We start from the raw sequence: 27,333 nt of genomic DNA on the forward strand, positions 1-27,333 counted from the left end.
CTGGTGACAGTAAGCTACGTGGCTTTAAGTATAGCCTGAGTTCACATATCGTCCTTACAATACTATTATAGGGTAGGTCGCTTTCAAAAAACCAAAAATGGCACGTGCAAAATATATGTCGCCATTAACTAAAGTTCAGATCATGTTTGTAATATACTAAACGAATTCAAATAATATGTGCATACTTTTACTTGACTCATTTTTACGGAGCGCAAGTATTTCTCCTTCCTTGACAAGCTCTGCAGCTCTAAACGGCTTGACGGATTTCAACATATGAGCTGTCGTTGGATTCGTTTATATTGTGCCGTCTAATAGTGACACAGCCTATTTTAATTCACAAGTGTTTTTTTTTTTGTTTTGAATAAGCTTTTTACTATGCTATAACTTTATATTATTTGAGCTTTATATTATAGTATAACATCAGATAAGAAGGTAATTAATTGAAAATCTTTCAAGTACCCGTTAAAGAATTACAACTTAACTATTCGTGATTAACTAGTAGTTAATTGCTTCTCAACACCTTAATTACGCATTTGATAAAGTCCTACACTAGCACCGCCATAAATTGATCCAATTAGCGTCACTAATTACAAACTTCCGTCAGTGAAGAGCGCGCCATGGAGGCCTGCCCTAACCGGTCACCGTGCGAACCGGGTCACAAGGAATGACGCTAATGTACCCAGATCCAGGCTAGAGAATCTGGGATCTAACATTACTATTCCTGATTAGATGCTTCCAAGATGCACCTAAAAGATTTTCAAAAATGTGAACATCCTATTCTTGTTGTGTTAAGTCATGACTGGATTTGAGAATAAAAAAAATACGGGATGTGGCTTAGATTTTATCGGATCTTCTCAGTTGAGGTTGTATCCAAAAGTATATAAAATATTCCATAATAGTTAAATATTTACGTAATTTGGTTAAATATTATAGATGGCCTAATTAATTTACTGTGAATAAGTAATGTGAAACATTTTCTTCTTTTTTTAGTCCTCGTGGTACATGTTGTCGTTTCATACTGTTGGTATATGACCTTACAAACAATTATTCAAATCAATTAAACTTCCATGTTATTTTAGTCAGATTGTCTTGGTTTGTGTACATCAATAAGTCACTTCTACTCACTTCTACATAAGTGTTAAAGATGACTTCCTGAATACCGAGCACCGCATGGCCACACTACTCCTGACTCACCGCGTACTTTGCACCGCGCGAATTGCCCACGAGACGTCGCCAATTCTCTCAATTTATATGACTTTAAACTAATATCCGATGGGTGATTAGGGGGCGAACGAATGAGATGCAAATGTCGACGAGTAACGATTCGTCGTGCCGGTTTTGTTGGTTGTGCGTTTGACGTTTTTGTTTGGGCGTCTAATGGTATATTTATTCGTAACTCCGAATTCGTATCGTATAAATTGTTAAATAGAACCCGTTAGGAATTTGATAGGAAAATTAAAGGTTTCGTTTAACAAAATATGTGTTTTCGGTACCTTTAACAATACAGATCAACTCATCTGTATTATTAAAGGTACTTTTAAGGTTAAAAATATAAATGTAGATTAACAAACACATTTAACATTTAAATTGCCAAGAATATTATATATTGTATTGTGGGATATGGATATCGTTAAACAAATATATGTTAGCCTGAATAATATTTACTCATCTATTAATATATTTTTTTAATTAACATATTTTTTGCTTTATAAAATATGTATCTATCCATAAGAGATATCCGTAAGTCTCGGATAAATTAGAGATCGCTTCAGATGAAATTATTTATTTCGTCCAAATTTGCCCTTCTACGTCGAAAATCAGTATGGCGAACACTACGCCCCAAGGATCGTGATGATTATAATTTATTCATAACATGTTCTTACTCCCGTGTACGTATTTAGAACAATACTAAGAAAATGTAAGCGCCAGTGCCTCATTCGATGACTCATTCGTGTGAAAACCGAAATTAGTGTTCAATGAATCACAACAATGCCTGGAACATCTAGACTTAATCAAACGCAAGAATGGCTACATCCTTAAATGGTGGTAGAATTGGTGGCGCCTACATTAGTCATAATTGCCTTATCTAGGAACTAAGTGACTACTATCCTAAAACACCATTCTTAAACCGATGGTTCCCTAAAGTTTAGGTGATTATTTTTTACATATTTACAAAATTTATTTTTATTTCAGTTCAGGTGATTAATTTCAGTAATTGAAGCTCGTCCCAGAAAAAACGCGATTTGTAAATTATATTTAAGAATTATTTAGAAACGATAAATTATACGAGCATTTTAGATGTAATTATGATTTATTTTTATTTGAATCAGCAAATTTTAAAAAATCAGTTCAGAGCAAGTCTGATTTGTATTCTCGGAACTGACTCATAAGTAAAAACAATAATATATGTTCTGAACCCCTCTCATGGAGTTTGAAATTTCCGTTAAAATCACACACGTTTTCAAAGCATTTTAATGTTTCTTATTACGCTCAAAAAACATGACATTACGCAATTTGAATTAACTACTGCAATTACTCCATTTTTATTTATTTTTATAAGGACGCTAAAATTTCTATGAGGGTTATCAATTACTTAAACCAGTAAAAGAATTTTAATGGATGATTAAAATTAGAGCCACTCAACATTAAAATAAAACTTTATTATTAATTACTGCGAGAAGTTTTTAAGATGTGTGTGTTATGGCATGTGCATGGTAATACGTGAAATTCTTAATACAGGAGTTATAGCCAATATCTCATGGGAAAGGTTCATATAAACGATAATATGGGAATTTATGGGATTCGTAAAATTATTCCAAGTTTTTACTGTATTACGATTGTATTCAACCAGAGTTGGGAGATAAAAAAGTTGTTAAAGAATTTTATGTACGACTAGTCCTTCGCCCGCGGTTGTGCTAGCGTGGCTAGGTGGTTTTTATTTAACTTCTTTAAGTGTGCATATTGGAATAATCAATTATCACTACTATGCAAGGTGGTGCAAGCAGATCAACTTGGGAAACGCCATCAAATTTTATACTGTTGTTAGTTTCTCTGTAGGTTTGGTTTGGTGCAAGCCATATGACTCGAACTAGTACCGAATCATTATGTAGTAAGATAGTCGACTGCTTAATAATAAATAATTAAAAAAGGAAGTAATGTGACCTATGTTATTTCACATACCTTATATGTTAAAATCCGTCAGTTGTTGGCAGGCTACAAATTTGTACATGCATAGGTACACACGCTCGAAAAACAATCCTCCCTAGTCGGGTAAAAAACAGTTTAATTTCTTTTTAGTATGTAGTTTGTGACAAAATAATCGGTCATGTACAGATACTAATATCACTTCCCGTCAAAATAAGTCCAGCAAAATCGTCCGTTACATATATACACTGAGAGTAAAACTTAAGCTTAAAAAATATAGTTTGTTAGAAGCAACGGACAGACACTTCGATTATTTTTTCTATATAGAAAACGTTTAAACATGGAAAGTTATAATCGAAAGCGTTTGTAAGGTCTGCCAGCTTATTTAATTAAAAATCTACTTTACTATGCCTATTACGAAGTTTATCTTTATTCCCTTTTATTCTGAAGCTATCCAACTAACCTTTGTCTTTTTTTTCTTTATATACTCTATTCTGTGTGGATCTGTGTGTTTGTGTATTTGTATTTATGTGCCCATGGAACCTACGGCACAAAGGAATTCCTATTTACGCTGTCTACAACCCTTCTACTGTTTGCCACGGGTCTTTCCCCCAACTGGAGAAGGCTTAACTTGCTCGAAGCACCGATATGTGCATTTCTAGCTACTATAGGTCCAGTGGTCACCCATCCAAGACTCGACTGGGTTAGTGGTCGTTAAAATTTGTAAATCGATATTCATCTACAATTTGCAGTTCTTCTGTGGAGTTATGTGAGTGTAGAAAGCGTCTTTAGAAGCGAAGTTCCGGTGTAACATCATGGACAGATGTACAATAGTCACTGTCTTGCAAAAAATATCTCCGAGCCAATGCGCAATGCACACAGACGCAGGTGTGCTGATAATTCGCAACACCATTGTTATATATCTCCATTCAATACGATTCATAAAGCGTTGTCCAATAAACGGCGGACGAAACACTGAGACGCATCTAGCGAAACTAGTTTGGACATCATTGTTGGAGATGCATTTTCACCATCGCTGCAGTGGCCATAAATCAAGTGCGGCTTTCAGGACGCAGGTGTGACGCGGCGACGAGTCGGACACTATTGTTGCGGATTGCGCGAAACGCTCACCTGCGGGGCTGATTGGCTTATGCTTATGCTTATTGTAAGGAAGGTTACAATAAGCAATAAGCTAATTAGCGGGAGTTTACAAAATTTTATTGGCTTATTAAAATCATTCCATTTCAATGATTGTTTCACTGAAGAGCGAATACTTCCGGGTATGCAGACCTTACACCTTGAACTCTGATGATTATCTAAATTAAGGCTATTTAAGGGACCAAACTAATTATCTACTTTGATCTTTTGATTGTGTCAAATTGATACGTGTATTCATGACACGGTGTTATCGCTTTTGATCATAGAGTTGTCGACGTTGTCCTCAATTCTTTTACTCAGCCTACATCGTCCATCCGTATGCCCTGTTTATGAAGGGCTATTTATATAAACCATAATAGGTCGACTATTAATTATATTTATTTTCGTAAACACAACACAGTGTACAGTACACAACGTGTACAGTACAAACAATCTTTACGGCTTCGAGGTCGTACTTTTTCACTATACATACAATCATCAAACGTATTTACAGTCTTATTAAATAGACATTTTTCTACACAAAAACGTAAATCCCGATCTATATACATAGATTATTAATTTCCGCGGAACTTTAAAACGTTCGCTAAAGTCCACGACGGGATGAGGTCGAAAGATCGCGCGCCGCACCGGATGGGAAGCTGAGACGCGACGCGATTCGGCGGCACAATACGGCGATAATAATAATGGAGTAATTGCAACGACATCCGTCCGTACGTACTCTCCATGTGTCCGTCCGTGTGAAAGTTTCGTGGCCTGATGCGACGGAACCTGTTCTGGCAGACAGTACGCCTTTCGTGCCCCAATACTGCGGATAACTGTCGCGGATTTGTATGTAGGTATGCGCTTTTTTTGCTCCGAGTTTGCTCTCGCGCGATCGTGAGGTATCGTTAGGGAGATTTGAATGTACAGTTGTCAAACACAATGAAATAAAAAGGCCGATTTTAATTGCCTTTTTATTGTATGTACTTATTGAAATTTTGTCGCGATCTTTTATTGCTTATTGTATCTCACTTTTTCACATTTACAATTAAAAAAAAGTGTACAATTACATTGTTAATGTGTAACTTAATTACATTGTAACTTTAACAAGTATATTGATAATAAAATGGTTATCTTGAATTTTATACCATTCTTTGATATTGAACCGATAAGTTTTATGTTGAACAGTTAACACTCGGGTTTATGACTGACAATAGTTCTAAATCGTTTTGATGCTTCGATATCTGTAGGGAATACATAACAATGGAGGCGTACGCAGCTTGTCCTCTAAAAAGGCTCCAATATAATGCGGCTTAACAAAGCACATGTTTGTGTCCCGTCGGGCGATTATCGCCTCCTAATATTTTTTTATGAGCGGAAGTCCCATTGTGCCGGCTATCGTGTGGTCACTGTCGAATTTGATTTGTGTGAATGTTTTGACAAGCGTCGTTAGATAAATGCGATCCCGCCATTGATTTACGACTGTGTCCGGCTTTGAAGTGAAATTTCCTGGTTAATGTAATGAAAGGACTCATTTTGAAAGTGGCTTGTGCAAAGCACAGGTAAAAATTTGCTACTGTTCACACATTTTTGGAAAAATATTTCAATTGTAGGCAAGGGATTTGAAATGAAAAGCGCTTAGTTCTTGTATGGATCTCGTAATAAATCTTCAAAACTAGGAAAGTTTGGTCTGGTAGGGAATTGGACTCTTGGACCGTTAGTGGCTAAACATCTTGTTTCCGTCCTTTGGATTGTACATTAAGCCGGTCCTGATTGTTACCATTGGCTAGTAGTTGGTAAACTTGTCGGAGGCTCTATGCCGCTTCGAAACCAATACACGTTTCGCCAGTAACTTGCATTGAAGGAGCATGGTGGAGTATGCTCCAGGCCTGCCCAGCTGTGGGCCACAAAAAGAGCTGCACCCAAACAAATAATTGAAATCGGCTTCCGATCGATCCATAAGGTTGCAAAGGGTTATACTGTCATTTTGTCAATCGACTCAATAAAAAAGCGTAATAAAAAGCACATTTTCGTGGGCGTGGGATCGTATCGTATCAAAAAGGTTCCTTCTCAAACCGGATATCCTCTAGTGGTGTTTTGTATCAATGATGTTTGAATAGGTTACTAATTCGACGAGGATGGATACTTTAAAACCGATTATTTCGTATCAAGGGATTAGTTTTTGTTAACCTTTGTTGCTTAAAGAGGTGATATAATTTTATGGCGTCAAATTTGAATTTTAATGTAAGGGTTAGTGTTGTAGTAATTTAGTGGGTACCATTTTATTATTATATAATTTATACTTACCGTTTTTTTAAAGTAAATGTATCATCTGGTAATTTGTTTTCTGATACTCTCATAGAAGTATTTTTTTAAATATAATATGATTTGATACGGCGACCAATAATGGTACCGGTCAGGCAGATAATTAAGAATGTATGCTTCGCTTCTGGTGTTAAATTAATCTCAATTTTAAGTGTAAGAATACAATCGGAAGGCGTATTCGTCACCATTTACCTGTTGTAAATATGGTTGAAGTTTTCGATTCGAACCTATGAACCCCAGATTGACAGGACGAATTCGAAACCACTACCAACCTATAATTCTATTTTCAATAAATTATGCAATACTTTTAATATTATTAATTAAACAGTATTTCAAGTGTGATAACACCAGCCACGAAACAATCACAAGTGGCAGTGGTGACGCCCCAGTCTAACCACGTAGTGTTCCTTCCAAAGTTAGTATGCTAATATCGGAGTGTGAAGGGAGGCACAAAACCTCTCGGTGACACGCGTGCGGAACTTTTGATTACGTCCTTTGATAAACTTCGCTCAAAGCACCTAATCACGCTAAACCTGGTACGTGAAAGAAAATTTTTGCCAATATGCCTCCAAGTAACCCTAAAGGTGGTCTCTGACTAAGGACGTTAGGTGTAATGTGAAGTGTACTAAAACGGTCAGTATACGACTGTCTTATTTTAATATGTGACACATCGAGAGATAATAATACTGGTGTATACAAATCGCCCAACATGTTTTCCGATGTACCTACACCGGATAGCAGATGTCGAGGGCTAAGTTGAAATTCCTCATATAAATGGAATATTATTAAAAGATTTGCGCATTTTTTTACAAAGCCCTAATGTTAGTGATAGTGGTTCCACGGCCGTTAAAGTTCACATTCATACATTCAAGTTCGTGACAATGATCTCTCTCCAGGTCAGAACCTAGAAGTTGCTAAGCCCAAAGCCTCTTTACGTAACATTTAAAATCGTTTACAAGTTATGCAATAAAAGGAACATAGATAAAACAAACTTACAACTTCATTACCCTATGCTCTTAGGACACCAAGCTTTCATCCACATAAAAAACTAATAAGCCGACACAAATGGTTGAAACTCAGACCAACAAAATCAAAGACTACGCTTCGGGGTACATTCGTACTGAGTGAGCGATTAAGCACCATGGTATACCTATTCTAGAATTTAGCGAATTTGATTTTTACTAAGTGATATCGAATTATACTTATCCACGTAATGATTAAATTTTTGCCCGAGCATTTAAAATCGTAGAGCATGTTAACATTTTTTTTAATACTGTCTCGTACGTCTCGTTTTGAACGCAATCTACATAATTTGCATTGCATGTAAGGTAGATTTTGATACGTCAAAATCTTGAAGTGCTGAGTCTCCTTTTTTGGTCTGAAGAAAAAAGAAATGAAAAGAGCTCCATCGATACATCTATACGTATCTATCATTGTATCTGTCCGTATGACGGGCCGAGATGAAAGATTCAATCACGAACAAGAACGGGCCGCTTCCGAGAAGACGCTTCGGTTTTTTTCGCCGGAGGATCGGCTTTTTTCGGAGGTTCTTTTTTTCTGCCCGAGCGTAGATTTTGGGGCCCCACAGGACGTGCACCAAAACTCCGGTATTGAGTTGTTATTTGTTTCAATTGGTTTTATTTGTTAATTTTATCATAATCAATATCGATGGGCAGTATGGGCACCTCGTGTACATAATATTACCAAATATATTGCGCCACGCACGGACAAACGTTGTTTTATTACTTACTATTGATACAATTTCTTTTAAACAATTGGATATCTACTTTATACTAGCTAACTAGCTATGTCCCAATTACAAGGTCTGGGGTCAAAGCGTTTATTAGGTGCCGATATTTTGGATTAACTCCATATAGAATAGGAATAATACCTGAACCAATTGCAGATGCGTGGCCACCTGTGGACTCAGATCGGCTCCTCATAATATAGGTTAGTTAGCTAGCATCAACACATTTATGTACGTGGTGTGTACAGCATTTATGTACGTGGATATTTATACAAAAAGTTTTCAATAAATAGCATGTAGGTATCTCATCAATATTCACAAATTTGAAATTATGAAAAATCGGTTCAAACAGCTTAGTTTTTTGCAGATCCAGTTCATGCAGATTCACATTCTTGATTGTTTTTTCATATCAAAAGGTACACATTATATTGTAATTAATAGTACTATTTATACAATAATGTACCGTATGATTTTAATCCGAGCTCATCGCTAGTAATGATGAGCGCCATCGTTGTTAAGTTAATAAATTAATGGAAATTAGCCGTTGATAGATCTAGCGTGACTTGCGTTACATGAATAGATTATTTTTGGATTTTGAATGAAATTTAATAAGAATGTTGATGTGTTCTTCCATTATTATGTTATTATCTCATAGGATTACATGACGTGGGAGTGAGGTCTCTATTAGTATAGTATAAAAGAAGGTATAAGAAATTGTCTGTCTGTTTGAAAATAACATAAACATCCATTCACAGATTCATCTCGATATTCGTGAAACAGATTTTCAGATATTTCACGTCCCGGCCACCAAAAAGTTAGGTAAGAAGTGTTAACTCGTTTTTGCAAATTAAATTTAATAAGGATAGTTTATTGGATACTCGAAGATTTATTCGTTTTAAACGTGCTCGAATTCTCGAAATGAAGTTATTAACCTCGTTTTTGTTTACATCTCATTTAAATTGTTTTGAGTTTAGATGCAATATATTTTATCAAACGTGTCCTTTAGAGGCAATAAAATTGTCTCGGGCACATGCATTTTCAATCAAATCGATATTTAGAACCCAATAAAGATAAGTAAAATCTTCTCAATTTATAATAATTTTTTTATATAATCTTGTACGGAATCCGGTTTGTATTTGCGAGTTTCGCTCGGAGCTCGTTGCTTGGATTTTTTCTACGGTACCAGGCACTCAGGAGTCGTGAGATGCGTTTTTTCTATCAGACCCGTTAGTGACCCGCAACTCATCCTAGCTCCGCGATATGGTACTGAAAAACGCTTCCATTTCCATCTCTCCTTATATTCATTTGATATTTCTGTTAACATTTACGAAACAAGCATTGGTTATTGTATTAGCAATAAAGTAGTAATGGTCCGACAAGCTATATTTTTATGAATGTGTAAAGTGCTAAGTGGCTGGTTTTTTCACAACATAGAGAGATTTATTGCATTTTTTCACAGACCACCGTGCAGATGACAGCGCGACGATTGAAGCATGGGAATCATCTTCACATATGCGCCATCGTTTATGAATGAGATGTTTACAAGTTTGTTTTATTGTCGCCTACTTGGAAACGGATGGACGGATGATACTTTATGTTATAATGCTTTATTTATAACGGTTTCCAATATAAAAGGTGCATTGTCTATAATACTAATACTATTTATTAAAGTTAAATTGAGCCTTCATTACAGCAACGACTAGTCAATAAGTATAATTTTAAAGATTTGATAGATACAAAACATTAAATAGAAAAATTAAAATAAAACGAGCGAAATTACATCTACAAATTTCAATATAAATAGTAACAGTAAGGTTCGACCAAAATAGTTCATCTGTTTTAAAATTAGCCCTTATTAGGCTATAGACAATCGAATACTGTAACATAGATTACGGAAAGTCAAAACAATCGAAAATGCAGACAGACACTTCAGTTTTATTTAAAGGAACTTTTCAAATTGAAGCATTTCTGTGAATTCTTAACATTCATTCACAAGTGTTGAGCTAAAAGGCATCATATTCAAATATACAATAAAGATATATTCGAATAAATAAACGGGCCGGTTGATCACTTTCGGGCGAGTGCGATCTTAATAGAACTCAAAAATGCAAACACATTAACTAAAGTACAAGTGCAATAAAGATGGTGGAATTTAAGGTGACCATAAACGAAGGTGCAATTCGAATGCGGCTATAAAGTAAGTTTTGTCCAATAAAAATATTTACGCGCTGGCCCCGATTTTCGATATGATTATATCAGCGGTGCCTTAAGGCATCTGTTTCACTGTCAGTGAATTGTTATTGAAGCGAGAAATACGCTGATGGCCGCGAGACGTGGGTCTTTGTGCAGGACTTTTCAAATCAAGAGGTCTACTCTGTAGAATCGGCAATGATATTTTTTTTCAGACTTTTTAGCAGGATACAGTAGCCATACCATCATTGTAAAATGATTCATTCTTAATCATATGAGAGAGCATTGATGTAAATGCTTGAAACTTCGGAAGACACCCTAAAACATAGTAATGATACCACTGTTGATATAACGCAGAAACAGGTGTGGTGGTGATCGTCGCATGAATGAATTACATAGAGTTCCTGTACAAGTAAACAAAAAAGTTACACAATACATTTTTTAAGTCGTGAGCGAAAGTATCGTTTCTCGTTTATTCTGTCTCGGTCGTACCAATCGGTAAATTAGGTGGAGAAATTTTAACGTTCTCAAGTTGCAAGTAAAATTTGTCAAATATGTTTACATTCCCTTCTTGCCTCAACAGGGCCATGTGCGAACTTATTAAGATTAAGGTACTGGAATGTGCCGGTGTTTCGACTGTTTTTAACGAAAAAGTAAAGCCGATTGTTTAAAGATAAGTTTGTTCCATAGACTGCAATAACACGAAACTGTATGCGTTTAAAGGACGATGTTACTGTGGCTTTCATTAGGTTCAGCAGGCCTACATGAAAATAAAAGTTGGGAGCATCCTTCGTGGTTGAATTGCGGCGGCACCACCGCCACACCTATTTCTACCTGACGACAATAGTGTTAAGCGCTCCTGTGTTTTATTTTGAAGGATGCGGTAATGATACTTTTCCGATTCCAGCTTATTGTTCAAAGGCAAGGGCCACCACTGTGGCCGAGCTCAGCTACGTATCTCTATACGAATCTAATTTTATCTGGGGTTGATTACAGGTATCCATGGGCAGAGATCATTTACCATCAGGAGGGCTGCATGATCGTTTGCTACTTCTATAGTATAAAAAAAATATAAAATCTCGAATACGTTGAACAGGATTTTCGTAATGCGATATTCAACAATTGTGTCTTCATACAAAACTACTATACGACATTCATTATTTAATTGCCAAATATACTCGTACTGTCCAAAAGTGAATTCCTCCGATTGCATTGTCCTCAAATAGAATTGTTCATTGCATTCTGTGCCATCTCTGTGGGTTTCTCTTGTTTCATCTCTGAGTCGTCCTACATTGTGGGTATTAACATTTATTAATACAATGTCCTAATCTTGAGGGTTGGAAATAAAAGGTTAAATTATTTTCTATGCACCGTTTTTGTAACAAGAAACAAAATATTAAATGGAAGTTTCAAAGGTGGAAGAATCTACCTTAAAGCAGTTTTTGCGTTTCGATGAAAGGGTTTGGATTATCTTAGCACTCACGATTGGCAACACCATCTGTAAAAAGCTTGATCTTGAACTCCTGTTCTATATGAAATTCGTTACAGATATGTAACAGTGACTAGTTATCATTATATGGACTGCACCATCGTTTACTACTTTAATACATAACATAACTCATAACAAAGTCCCTTCATAAGTTATAAGCCTCAATTTCTTGCCTGTAACAACTTTATAACTATACCCTACCGCACATGACAATTGTATCCATCACGCACAATGGTCGGTAAGCAATAATCGTTTATGCTGCACTTCCCATTGATGACATTGGATATAATGGACGTGGTGATGGTCATGCATCATCTCGACCAGCCACCGTGACGCTGGCGCATGCCCATTGCCAGCGGTAATCACTATTATACACCGTACTTACACTTGCGACATGGGATAATGTACTGAACACGCGTCATAGTAGTACAAATAGACAAAATACCTTTTTTTTATGTTTCGAGGGGGAAACCTTCGAAAGGTACCCGGTGTCATGGGAGCGACACAGAGTTATGTGGGATTCTTACCGCAGTAAAACCCCCCCGGTGGCCGTCCTCGGCTCTGCGTAAAGGATTCCGGCAACTCCAAAGGAAATAAACCGGAGTCTTCTTAGCGCGTTGCCCCGTCGGGCTCCACCCAGGTGAGCTTGACGCTCGCCACAACGTCTGGTGTGCACGACGGTATGCGACCACAAATACCGCCGTCATTCCCGGAGTCGCTGGCTAGGCGGTTCGAGCTCCCACTCTTGCCACCCGCAACCCCGGAAGCCCCCTTTTAGTCGCCTCTTACGACTGGCAGGGGATACCGTAGCCCTGTTCTGGTCCCGGAACTACAGGGATAGATAAAGTACGTATGTTTGATCCAGACAAAATAGTTTCTTCAATTGGAGCTATACACAATAAATAATAAAAAAATGTTCTAAACTGAGCATAGTGTGATGTTAAAAAAAATTACACATAACAATCTTCGAAACGTTCATAAATGTATTTCTGTGTTTGGTTTCAGTTGAATCCGATACGATGTGTGTTTAACACATTCCACTACCTAATTTATATATCAGAATTTTCTTTTAAATGCAAATTACCTACATCAATAAAGATTCTTAGAAATATAGTACAGTATCTATTAAGATATTGACATAGAAGGAAAACGGAAATCGTCAATGAAATTCTAAATAAAGAAGATACCTGCTACAAAATGTGCACGTCCAAAGTTTGGAATGAACTTCCTCCTGAGGTATTCTCTGAGCACTATGACATGGGGCTCTTCAAGGGGGGTGCAAAAAGAGCTCTCCTTCAAAGCTGACTATGCATTACGGACTCTGGTGTTCCAAATGTCCTCAGGCGACGGTGATTGTTTTCCACCACATAGCCCATATGCCTCATCGTTAGATATAAATGTAAAAAAATACTACCATTAGTAATAATGTGACCCGCGAGTCAGTGTGAACAATTCTCTGTTAATTAAAACTAAATGACACAGTTGTAAGCTCAGCGAAGCGGAACAACAAACAAGATAGCGAAGCGCCAGGCGACATGCAAGTGACAAACAAACAAACATTACGCCATAGTGGCAGTCACGTAACCCGCGCTGCAACCTTATCTGTAACTTACAGGAATGTGATACTCACATATCTATTTATACACGTAATGATAATGTAAGATTCGGGTGTCTGTAAGTCGAATATATTTGCAAAAAAATATGAGAACTGAGAATAATTAATAATAGTAATTTCAATATATTTTTTATTTTTTGTCTGTTCGTGTGTTTGTGTGAAATTGCATTAAACTAAATCTACAGAATTGAATTTAATACTTCTGGTATTTATGATATATTATTCAAATTAATCAAGAGGTATTATGATTAAAAGTAAGAAGTATGTTTTTCTAACATTACATAAACAATTAAAAACGCCGTGTCGATTGGACAGTTTCAATTTACTAGTGTGCTCCGTGAGTTCAGAATCAATGCGAAGTAAGTCGTAGGCACAGCTCCACATACATGTTACAATTACATAAATGTTATGACGCACGGTTTTACTCGCATTTTAAAACAATATTCGCAACATTTCTTCCATTCTTCAACTTACGTTACTTGGCGTCATTCTTCTTAAATGAATAACCATTTTCATTGACCTCTCGCGTATATAATGGTGTATACTAAATAGAGATCAAGTTGGTTCTATTATAACTATGTAGCTTCCCTTGTTTTCTCAAGTCATTCCAATTAGTATGGCAAATGATAACATTATATTACTTTCTTCAATTACGATACAAGCAATCAATTTCGTGTCTATATATGACTCATATCAATTTATTTTATGAAACAGTTCAAGACCTCTTAATCTTATCGAGTTCTATTGCACTTAAAATTAAATCCTAATATTTTATAAAGTAATTATTATCAATAATCAACTTATTTTTTCCTTAAGACAATCTACACGTTCTTGCCATTTGACCCGGTTGTCATCAATCAATTTCCTCTCCGAGTAATAGGGGCTTAGGCCATGGTCCACCATACAAATTTATAACTAAATAACAAGAAATTATTAAAGCTAAAATATATACTAATTATTTCTAATTAACAATCATATTGACTTAGTGCGAGTTGGTAGACTTCACAACACACCTTTGAATTTTTGAATTTAAATCTTCTTTAGCGGCGTTGTGCACTTTTTGTGATCGTTTAAAAATATTAAACTCGCGAGAGGACACGTGGCCTGCTTGAAAATTCATAAGACGCCAAAGCAAACTGCAAAAGTCAAGATGTCATCCGGTGTCAGCATAGAAAAAAATATGTCAATGGGTGTCCGTTTAATTTTTTATTTATTATATTTTATTATTCAGGTTAGGTTTCGAAAATTTCTGCCGGCACTCCTGGAGTGCAACCTGTTAATTTTTTTTAAACTTTACGCGTGAAATTTTCCTCACGATGTTTTCCTTCACCGTTTAGTCGATGATAATATCTATTTAATTTCTAATATGCATATAAATTGGAAAATCAGAGGTCGGAATCAAACCTTGGGCACCGACTGAGAGGCCGAGTTTCTGACCGGGCTATCACTTCTCTTGTCCCGGTTCCCTCGTATTAAAACGTTTCTTTGTTTACATTAGGGTAGAGATAAGAAAGAAGTGGAATTTACTTCCATGATGTTCACTATGATGTTCACTATGTATGTAGAGAACTAGTGTCGATAGGAAGGGGAATTGATGGTGGAATTCCCTCTGATATCTTGCTTAGTTTCTAATATCTGACTCCATGTGACTTTTATACCACTGGGTAAAAAAGGTAGAAGACTCGTGTAGAACATAATAGATTACTAAAACGTGTACGAGGCTTTCAGATTAAATCCTCAGATGTAGCAACGTAGCTGCAACAGACCTCAGGTAGACCTCAGACAGGACTCTAAGCATGTCTGGGGTTGATTACGAATCCGTCGTATGCCTGAGCGCTCGTCAATCGCATTAATCCTGATTAAGATTAAAGAGGCTCATAAGCTGTAGTCAAAATACACGTAATAAAATATATAATAAGGGCGTCAAAACATGCGCGACAGCTCACGCTGGCCATCGTTGCTATATTTTTTTATCTAATTAAACTTACATATAACATTACAGGTTTATAGCCTAATTCTTTAGTGTAGTTACATAATAATAATAATATCACAATATTTGCCGTCAGAGACCGACTACGACGGCGGCTCGCGTCAACCGACGGTCGTCACCGGTAATCGCTCGCGACGTTCAGCGAAAGTCGACGATGATCAGTAACAGTCGGCAAAGTTCGGTGACAGTCGGCAACGATCGGCGATAGTCTCCGACGCGGGTTGTCGTCCGTATACTAGCTTCCGTAGCCTGTACAATTGATTCATAAAGTAGTGTACAGACAGCTACAACCTTCCTTCCCATCATGGTTTCCTCTCAGTCGCGGCAGCAGCGGCTAAAACCCCGCGGTCTTTCTCTGTACTATTTGTCGGGATTGCGGGATACCCTAAGCATTCATCCGCGGTCCCCACGGCGCCTGCCCACAACAGGGCCCGTCTCTGTGTGGACAGCTAAAACCTACCTCAACCAGAAATGACCGCTGAAATGACATTCAGACACACTTTTGGGTAATGTTTTTTAGTTTCATAATATCAACTTTCTAATCCTCGAAACCGGATTAGTAACTAATTAGTTCGCATGAATTATAATGCCTGCAACACTTAAATGTGAACGACAACATGTGGGTAGATATGCAACTATTCAATTGTAAATCATATATGAGTGCATTCTCAATATATGTATATTATTAGATTATACACCAACATTAATGCGAAATTGATACATTTTAAAAGGATATCAGGTGTATTTGAGTATATTGAAATTTCAGGAATAAAGGAAACAAAACTGCATATTGTTAAACATATACATTCTTACATATAATCATACCTGAAAGTTCCCAAGGGTGTGTGAAGTTTACGTACATACGCACTTGGGTAACGCGGTAGACTATAGCAAAAACTTCTTTCACTCTGAAGGAGACCCCTCGTGCATGCATCTTAGACAAAAAAAATAAATACAATACGCCACCCAGTGACACCTATGAAATATTTTTTCCGAGTGCTTACTGTCGTAATATGTACAACCAAGTGACTCTGAGACTCTGGTTAGGTTAATCAAGTGTTGAACTCAATCAGAATTATTTGTATTGTATGTATGTGTGTATGTATGATGCTTACTCAAATCGTCATTTTTTTCGAGAGGCGTAATGTATTTTTTAGTTATAAGTCATATTTTTAGGTATAAAAATTCGAGATAAACCATCTCGAATGTTTACAGTTGTCAATACGATAATTAAATTTGATTGAACCGTTTATTTCTAATATTGACATTATCAACTTTCAATTCTTTGACATCTGTGGACAGATTTAGTGTTAAAATGATTTATACAGATCAACGTGTCGACATCCGTAGAAATATGTAATGGCGGCCTCCCACGGTATGTCATTTTACGGATTTATGCACCATCGGACGACGACCACGGACGTGTAGGGATCGCACTGAGGATTTCCCGACATTGCATGTCAGTCTCCCGGTTTCGAGATTTGAAGCCATTTTGTCATATTGCCATGCAAAGTCTGACGTCGTAACGCATCCTTAAAGTTACCACTACTAAGTTACACGAGGTGGATCTGACGCATAACCACGGAGTTATCAGCGCTACCAAAGATAATGCTCCTTCCACTCCGTTCGTCCGTCCGTAAAATCATAGACCGTGGGAAGCCGGCATTAGAAGTGATATGTTAGGTAATGAACATGTTTCGGTTGATTAAGATAAGAATTAAGTTACTTATTTATTAAAAACGTCATTCATATCTCTATTAGTGTTAGGCTAGATCTGTATTAGCATTTTATATATAAAAGGTATATTGAAGTCTTTTGAGACGAACGCGACCATTTTACCAGAAATACAGAGGTACATATAATTATGTACATGAATACATAATTTCCTTTTTTTGGTTCTGTACCCAACGGGTACAAGCGGAACCCTATTACTAATCCTCCTCCGTCTGTCACAAGGCTCTATCTCTTAAACCGTAATATACTCGTACACTTGAAATCTTTACAGAATGTGTATTACCTATTATGGCCGTTAAAACAAAAAGTACTAAAAAAAAAATAAGGTGGTAAGGAACCTTCCGTTTACGTGTCCGACTCACACTAGACCAATTTAAAAAAACACGCACAACATAATTTATCTCTCTTACGAGTATCTAAGAAATTAATAATATCTGTCATGATCATATGACCAAGTTGTTGTCTTATCAGGGATGCCATTATGCATATCAGTCACATGCATTATGTATGTACTCTATTTCGTAATACTTATCAAATTGTGTTAGAGATTTGGTTGGATTTTTCCTGGAATTTTATTTGCATGGTAGATAAGTTTTTCTTTGACTTTGATATGCTCGTATATAGTATCTACTTGCGTTTTTATGAAATTGGAAAAGCAGACGAGCATACAATCTTCTTGGTACAAAGAAAGTTTAAAAGGGAGTAGAGTCAATATCGTTAGATCGGGGTACCACTGCCTCACCTATATTTAGCGCGGAGTTCTTGCCTTTCGAGTCGAAGTCGAAATCACACCTTTAATCCTTTTAGGGTTTGATGGTGAGATGTCTATGTCTCTGCATTAACATATGCTATTATTAGGCATAAAACGATGTGGTGGTGGTGTTTTCAGAGTCGAATCACAAAGGGTTCAACCACCTTTGTTATATGTTTACAAAACAAAATACTACATTAGACCCAAAGACACAAAAGCTCCAGGAAATCTTATATATAAACTTTACGTGTCACAATGTTAGTTACCGTACTCCTCCGAAAGGGCTTTACCGATATTTACCAAATTTTATATGCATATTCAGTTGGTCTGAGAATCGGCTACTATCCGTATTTCATACCCCTAAGTGATAAGGATGTTTTCACCTTCAACATTTTTTATTCATATGGCAACACAACGTTTTCCGGGTCAGCTAGTTTCCTATAAAATTATTAACATAGATACTATAAATATTTTTGAGCAAATACATAATCAATGCAACACACAAAACCGATGATAATCTCGAGATTAAACGAGATGAAACGATCTGATTGACATTAATTAATAGTGAATCAATTACTTGAACCACTGAGCCGTCCGCCCACACCACTCTCGCAGATTATTCATATTGCTAACACTAACACCTACTTATAATGAATCAAATTTGTCTTTAATGATATCTATCTTGTGTGATAGAAATGTTGTTTTTAACGGGCTGCGGAGGGTAATGATTTCAGAGCGATTGTATTATGAAGGTGGTAGAACCCTATGTGGTTCGACGCCGGCGGCACCACCGTCACACCGATTTCTACCTGATAACAGCAGTGTTAGGCGCTGATGTGTTCCGTTTTGAAGGGTGTCGTAACGGAGACATACTTTTTCAAGGCGTTCCAGCTTAGTCCTCAGGGGTAGCGGTGTATCCGTGGCCGACCTTAGGTAGGAATATCTAATCCTATCTGGGGTTGATTACAGATGTCCATGGGCGGCAGTAGCCACTTACCATCAGGTGGACTGCATGCGTGTCTGCTACTCCTAAATTATAAAAAAAAATGTGTGTATGTATGTCTCGTTCTTTGAAATTCCCTGCAGCTTGTCCTTTTCATAACTAAACAGCTACATAAGGTTTAATATGAAAAGTTTTCCTACCAATTCGCTAACCACATCCTAAACAATAGCAAACACAATGTTTTTTTTAATTATTTTTGAATGTCACTAATCAATCTACCACCGCCCTGCAATATATTTTGTTGTGTTGCAAACGAAATACTATCACACATATATTTTTCTTAAAAATATCTATACTTAAAATCTCCACTCTTTTTGTAAAAGGACAGCAACGTGTAAAATAAAACCCATTAGCTTACGCAGTAACTACCGTTTGTAGGTATATGGTACATGAGTATGTACCACTCATTCTCCATAGTACATACTCATGTATGGAAGTTGCTACACAAGTACGATACTCATGAAACAGTCCTACTGAAATTAATATGAAACCTGCTTCGACTGCGCGAAACTTGTAGTTAGTGAACTGTAACTGTGTAACTACTACACTATAAATACTACATACTATTGTGGTGAAACTTCGTACGTGTTCCGTGAAAGCATTAGGCTATGTTCACACTGTCATACAGTTTAATTATGTTAGTGTGACATATTTTCCAAAATATGTTTATTCGCTAAATTTTCAAACTATGTAATGTTTTGACTGTCAAATACTGGCATTTGATATTTTTTCCTCCTATAAATTGTCACTTTTTGATCTTTGGTAGGAGAAATTGGATAAATTGTTTAGTAATTATCAAGGTTGAAAATCATTGTTGACTTTTATCCCACTGTTGGGCTTTCGAAGTAAAGAAGATTTATTTCACAGTTTGCCACGATGGTCTGTGCGAATTAGCTTAGAGAACTTTTATAGAGCTCTCCGACGCACGGTATTAATTTCTCAACAACCATTAATTTCTAGTATTTCTAGTATATGCGTAACTTAGAAAAAAATCGAAGTCAATTCGAACTTTGGATCCCAGTGTAATAGGCCAACTCCCAAGCCACTAAGCTATCTCGGTGCATTGCACTGATCGATCGCAACTGCACTGCCGAAGTTAATCGCCAACATTTTATCTCTATAAATAGACTCGTCTGACTCTGCAGACATCTCAGCTCTCGCCACTAGCCGGATTCTGATTTCCGAATGTCCCATATAACTCAATATGCACACGAATCTCGCCCGTAACCAACTGAAACTATAGGCCACAACCGCTTGCAACCAGAATTGCATACCGTTTCAAGTCCTAAACTACAGTACTAAAGTCGTTTTCGCATTGGATAACTCTGGTTCAATATAGGTCGGAAAATGAAGCGCCGTTTATAGTACTACAACGTACTATGATAGTAGCCGTTGCTGTGTGTGTGCGTTTGAATGGTGTGATGCAATAGTGTAGGTCTGTGGGTGTGCGTGTGTGCGTGCACTGCGGTTATGTTTAATGAATGGAGGTGCGGGTGTGTTGGTGCCGCTGCGGTTGCGCTCTATCGATCTCGCCCTGTAGGTCTCAAGTCTTGCATATTTTTAGCTTAACCGACGCTAGTATTTGTGGGTTGTATGCAAATTGTGTCGGTATTTCTGACCTGTTCGCGATCGATTCTAACGTTGATAGTACTAGCGCAGTAGTGGTTTATATTTTGATATCGTTTTGTAGTTTTATGGTTGCGAACTATTGAAATACTCTTTTAATTTACCACTTTATTTTAGCTACTAATTTTATGATTTAAATCATACACTTACTTAACAAACATAAAACGTGTTAATATTTTCTAAAGCAAATTATGAGATTAATATCATTTTGAGATTCTTATATTTAATTTGTGTTCCATTTGTCAACAGGTACCTACTGACTTGGGCTTCTACCGATGTACCACATCACTCTACCATTTGCAGCAATGGTCAGTATTAATTTAACTTTTTATTACATTTAATGTTATTTATAAATTAAATATTTTTAAATAATTGTGTACAAGTATAGAAGCGGTGAAAACTAGGTACATATTTTATGTTTTTTTATTTTTTTTAATTTTTAGACTATAGGAACCAATTTTGAATGAATACTATTTCAAATCCAATTCATATTCAACACCCAAAACTAGTATATTATTATTTAGTATAGATCAAGAATATATGCTGTAATATAAATATTGCTTTGGCTAGCAACCCTAACCCTACGTTAAAGATACGCTAAGGGTGGGTAGCGGCCCACCCTTAGCGGTATATAAATCTAAATATATATAACTCAAAGGTGACTGACTGACATAGTGATCTACCAACGCACAGCCCAAACCACTGGACGGATCGGGCTGAAATTTGGCATGCAGGTAGATGTTATGACGTAGGCATCCGCTAAGAAAGGAATTTGATCAATTCTACCCCCAAGGGGATAAAATAGGGGTTGAAAGTTTGTATAAATCTTCTTAGTTAATAATATTACTTCGTAACGCGAGCGAAGCCGCGGGCAAAAGCTCGTTAAATATAAAGTTGATTGAACTCTGCAAGATTGAACTGAAGCATATGGCTGTACAACCTCGTACCCGTTATGAGTACCCCTAACAGGATTTGAATTTGTGGACCCCTGGCAAGATTTACGCCCTACGAAACTTATAGAAGTTATTTGGGGCGTTTGGGAAAAATGATGACAGTGATTTTTTGCATACGTACAAATAAAATCCACACCATAAAGTTGGCCGGTAAATATTGCAAGATTTGCAGAAACAAATGATACGATACGATGTTCTATCGCGTGTCGTGTCGTATAATATTGTACCAACCTTTTATATATAAAATTCTCGTGTCAAAATTTTAGTTACCGTACTCCTCCGAAACGGCTCTACCGATTTTCACCAGATTTTATATACATATTCAGTAGGTCTGAGAATCGGCTACTGTCTATTTTTCATACCCCTAAGTGATAAGGTGGTTCACCCTTAACATGTTTTTATTTATTTGGCAACACAACGTTTGCCGGGTCAGCTAGTAATTTTGTAATGTTTTTATTTAGTACTAGTTTTGGTTCCCGTGCAACTATAGTGTACACGTTATAATACATGCTTTTTTTTATTACTTTTGTTTTTAATTAAATACATATGTCAATTAAATACATATGTGAAGTATAACTTCTTACGTGCCTACACACGCTGTTTTAAAAACAAGTATTACATCAATCAAGTTTAAAAATCTAAAATATCATTTTAGTAAAGAAATCCGCCATGATCGCCTACGAAACAATAATCCCACGTGGGCACCGTTGACCGCAATGTGGAGTGCATAGATAGCGGCCTAGCATGCTCTTGGAAGATTCCGCTTATCTGATAACTCGATAAAGGAGGCCGCACGGTAGCGCTCTTGATAATGGAGCGTGAATTGTTAAGAAATTAATTGATTATAACGATTTTTATTTATTAATGCACTATCGATATTCGATCTGCGCGGCTCTAGTCGTCTTACTTATAGACTTCAGCATCATTACAAAGTAGAAATAATTTGAATTTAAGTCGGTTAGGTACATATTTTCAAAGTGGGTGTTTAAAAACTAAAATGATTTTGAAATTGTTGCACTATACATACTTGGTTGGCGGTGTAAACTATGTTTATGTACTCGTATGTGAAATCATGTTTTTTTAGTTTAGGAAAACGCCAAATATATCTCGACTTACATGAAACTGGAATCCTGTAAGATTAGTTACATGTAAAGCCGTACCATACCAATCGGTCGAGGCATCGCATACTGATAGCTGCACTCATAAAAATATATACTTATACTAGCTGACCCGGCAAATGTTGTGCTGCCATATAAATAAAAAAATGTTAAAAGTGAAAAACCCTTAACATTTAGGGCTATGAAAAATAGATAGTAGCCGATTCTCAGACCTACTGAATATGCATATAAAATTTGGTGAAAATCGGTAAAGCCGTTTTGGAGGAGTACGGTAACTAACATTGTGACACGAGAAGTTTATATATAAGAAACAATGCATAGATTGCCTATTAATAGTTAGTAGCGAACGAACAATTAATCTGCCTGATGACACTACCATGTCATGTACCAACCTCTAATATGATATTGGATCTGAAAGTCTTCCCTCACATCCCACACAGATTCCATCGGACTAAGTTGAAATGCTTCCTGTACGTGTATCTACTTTACAGCATCTTTCAAACCAGAACACAACAACATTTCGCACTGCTTTTATAAAGCACTGTAACCATAAAAGCTTTTACCGAACAGCTTAAAAGAAAGAAGCTTTAAAAGTTCCTTGTCTAACATAAGGGATATTTTTTTTATAACAGCAGTAGCAGACGAGCATGCAATCCACCTGATGGTTAGTTGCTATTGCCGCCCATGGACATCTGTAATCAACCCCAGGTAGGATTAGATATCCCTACCTGAGGTCGGCCACAAATGCGCCGCTACCCCTAAGGACTAAGCTGGAACGCCTCGAAAATGTATGTATTATTTATTAACATCATCAGATTTTTAAAAGTACAACTTGACAACAAAGGGAACGGACGTACTCAACGAATAATATACTATTAATGACATCTTTCACACTTCACTTTAATAATAATTGCGACCTTTTGCAAGATGGGTACCCACTCACCTGCATTGCGTCGTCACGTGTCCGTCCCGGCGCCGCGACGCTGTCGATATTACGTGACGTTTGCGTCACTGCTGCTCTAAACATCTGTATCGGACTTTTCATTGGGACAGGAGACTATTGACAGATTTAGCTATTCTTGGGATAAGAAAACTACGCAACAAAACACCCTTTTTTTTGAAATATGTGAAGTAATTAACATGTCTAAGAAGTTCAAAAGTACCAAATTGCAATTGGCCAACGTACTCGTAATGGACTTTAAATTCTTCTTCTTTAGAGGATACCAATGTCCAGCTTTGGGGCATTAGAGAATCGATGAAGATAAAACTTGTGTTTCGTCTAAATTGTTTCGACCTGTCTCTGTGTCCTCACCACGTATTGCCCGTTATAAATCACAGATGCGTCATTACTCCTGAGGACTCATCTGTAAGTATCGAACATGGCGCGTTTCGTTTTGTTACTTTAGTTTAGTACTTACCGCAAAAATAACTGCAGTGCGGTGTTTGCTTATCTTTTCCTACATCGCGAAACTGCCCCCGCCAAGACGTCCTTCTATTCGATTTAACGCTATAATTCGTACGTTTTCGGAAACCGTCCTTTTACCATATAAAGTAGTCTTGTTACATGCTCGTTCGTAAAATGTAGAAAATTGAATGATGCGACGGCACTACCACCACTCCTATGTACTTCTGCTTTATAACAATGGAGTTGCTGTGTTGTAACTTATTTGGGGCATTTCATATCAATCCTTGGGAGTAGTAACGGATCTATGATTTATTGTAAAAATCCCGGCCCATTTTTAATTACTTATATGTCCACTGGCGAAGGATTTATATAAGGTAGGCTGTATGCTCGTTAGTCTTACGTTTCTATTTTAACTTTGTCATTCTATTCTTAGGTTCGTTCTTCTCATGGAATTTTAGTGTGCTATTACGAGTTTATAACACGTTATCTATTTTTGTGTATATGCGCGTTTTATTGGCATTATCTCTCCGTTCCATAGAATCACATGCTTGGACCCAAGTGCAATTTAAGTTATTTGTCAACTGCAGGTTACATTTGCGTCACACAACAACAAACACAGTAGTACAAGCGCACAATTTCCACGGTGCCGTTTATTCAGCTGCAACCGGACTTGAATAGTGTCGAATTCTATGGGTCAATTAATGATGGCGGATTGTGACGTCATCGTTCACGTTTTCGGGCATCGCTCGCACGTGGGTTGCAATTGTTTATTATGTTTGTAAACATTGCCTGATTTTATGTAAGCATTTGTTATCACGCTGAAATGCTGAAGGCTTTTTTTCAACCAAGGTGGTTGAAACTAATTTTTTCCCAAATCTTCTCAGTTAAGCCCAATAGGACTTGAGGAAAATAAGTATTTACCAACTTAATACGGTATATTTCAATACGGACTCAATTAAATGGATAAAGTAGATCACAATGATCAGGAAAATAAACATAAATTGCAGTAACATAACGGCACTGTACAATAACTTAATTTATTGGCTAAAAACGGGAACAAATTTTATAGAAACCAACAGCAATACTAAAATTTTATTATTACGACGTCTGCAAATGAATTTGATATAGCGGACGTGGACTGGAATCGTTGATATTCGAAACATTAAAACAGTAATGGGATTACTTGCTTTGAGAGTGAGACAGATAGGAAATCATGATTAGAATGTGAAAAATACATTCGAGCGCGATATAGTATGAGATAAAATTCGAACTATTCCGTACGGTTTGGACGATAGAATTTTAGAATCCTATTAACCATGGCTATTGAGGGCAGACGCGAATATTGACAATAAGTCATAATAAATGTAAACTGCCCTTAGAAAAAGGGTTATTCTTGGCAAAGGCGTAATCTCGATCTACAGATGTAACCTCTATTAAGGGTACCCCTCCGACCGCCAATGGGTGGGGAGTTGAAGATCGAATTGGTCATAGCCATGTGAAACTACAAATAGTATATGTAGTGCCGTTACAAGTCCAAGTGTAATAACCAAAACCCCATCCAAATTGGAACAGTAGTTTTTGAGAAAATCACGGACATACAAATATATATACATAGATACATAACGGTTGAATATAGAACCTCCTTTTTTGAAGTCGGAAAAAATCGGTCGAAATTCAAACATTTGATGAGAAAACTGATTCACTATACTGCTCCGTCTGTGGAATCATTAATGATATTCATCATGACTGTGTTGACGCAGTATGAATGGAACAAATATGAGGCAGTATATAATTAAATCTTAGCTATTCCCATTACGAATCAGACCAAAAAATAATGTGATTTAAATTCGTTGCATGTGATAGCCGAATTAAATTGTTAGATGTTATGTGAGTCGCATAGTACTAACGCCCGATATTAATAAACAATATCCAACTTTTACCAACCAAAATTGGAATTAGACAATGTCTTATATGAAGAAATTGGTAAATGCAGATCTTTGGTAGACAAAATATTGATTATTATTTATATAATACCGGGCGTAAGTTACAAAACTTTGTTATCAGATAAAGATTAAAAACACAAATGATATTAATATAATTATATATGTGTATGACTGCATTTAATTTCTTTCAATTATTTAAACAAATTGATTAAACTGCTAAGAAATTTAATGAAAAAGAATAATATTTAACCGAACTGAGCTAGAGAGTTAAAAATCTAATAAACAGTAACGGACAACTGGTATCGCCAAAAATACAAGCATAAGACTTTTAGTAGTATCAGCATCATACATGCATACGTAGAATAAGATAGTAGATGAGCTGTTTTTCTACAACCTTCACATTGTTAACCTTCACGTTCAAATATCTGTCGTTCATCCATTCGCAGTGGAACCAGAGTAAACAGACGAATACAAACACTACAAAATGGAAAGAACCCGGCCACTCTAGCTAATTGACCGGACGGTGGGTCATACTATAACGGTAGTAATATATAGGATTAAGAAACGGGGTAAATCGTGACGATAACGCAGGGCGTGGGCGAAATCGAGGCCATGACGAAATTCTGATTGATAACGTTGCTATACTTATTCTGATAAACGGGGCTATCTTTGTTGCTATGCCGTAGATATTTTGAAAGTACAATGGAATATAGAGAAGTATTGTTATAAATATCATGAATGATTAAGTGAGTGATTAGATTAAATTGACATTTTAGATAATTATTTTCCAAAATTCAATAAAATGAACGTTAATACATTTCGGCAATTATCAGAAAATAAAGACAAAATTAAAGATTGACTCAAATTCCTCGTAGTATCATGAAATCATCATAATTATCAGCTTTACATGGGAATTTGATAGAGTGATATACTTTATGATAAGTCAGTAATTACAGTGTGTTTAAAAATAATAATGATTAATGTACGTCAGCATCGCCTAATATTAGTACGTTTGTAATATAATATGTTTTGTAAATTCTGATATCTTTTTAACAAAATAATTTCTTAATATTAATTAATTCTTATTCAAGTACTTTATCTTTTTGTACCTTTGCAATATTTTACTTATTATTATTGTAAGGCAATTTCAATTTATTATTTTG

General features: G+C 36.5%; 1 protein-coding gene across 3 annotated transcripts in view; it reads left to right on the forward strand.

The window, feature by feature from the left end:
- LOC140756029 (uncharacterized) overlaps window positions 1-27,333 on the forward strand; it is a 182,616-nt gene that overhangs the window by 153,261 nt on the left and 2,022 nt on the right. For all 3 annotated transcript variants that reach the window (XR_012103861.1, XR_012103862.1, XM_073091424.1), the window contains one exon: window positions 21,001-21,059. Coding sequence is in view for 1 of the 3 variants with exons in the window: in XM_073091424.1 (XP_072947525.1) it covers window positions 21,001-21,059 (59 nt within the window). In the remaining 2 variants the exon portion in view is untranslated. The remainder of the gene's footprint in view (window positions 1-21,000; window positions 21,060-27,333) is intronic.

Source organism: Epargyreus clarus, unplaced genomic scaffold (assembly GCF_041222505.1).
Source record: "Epargyreus clarus isolate Ecla_fem2 unplaced genomic scaffold, WU_Ecla_fem_2.2 ptg000034l, whole genome shotgun sequence".
NCBI lineage: Eukaryota > Metazoa > Arthropoda > Insecta > Lepidoptera > Hesperiidae > Epargyreus > Epargyreus clarus.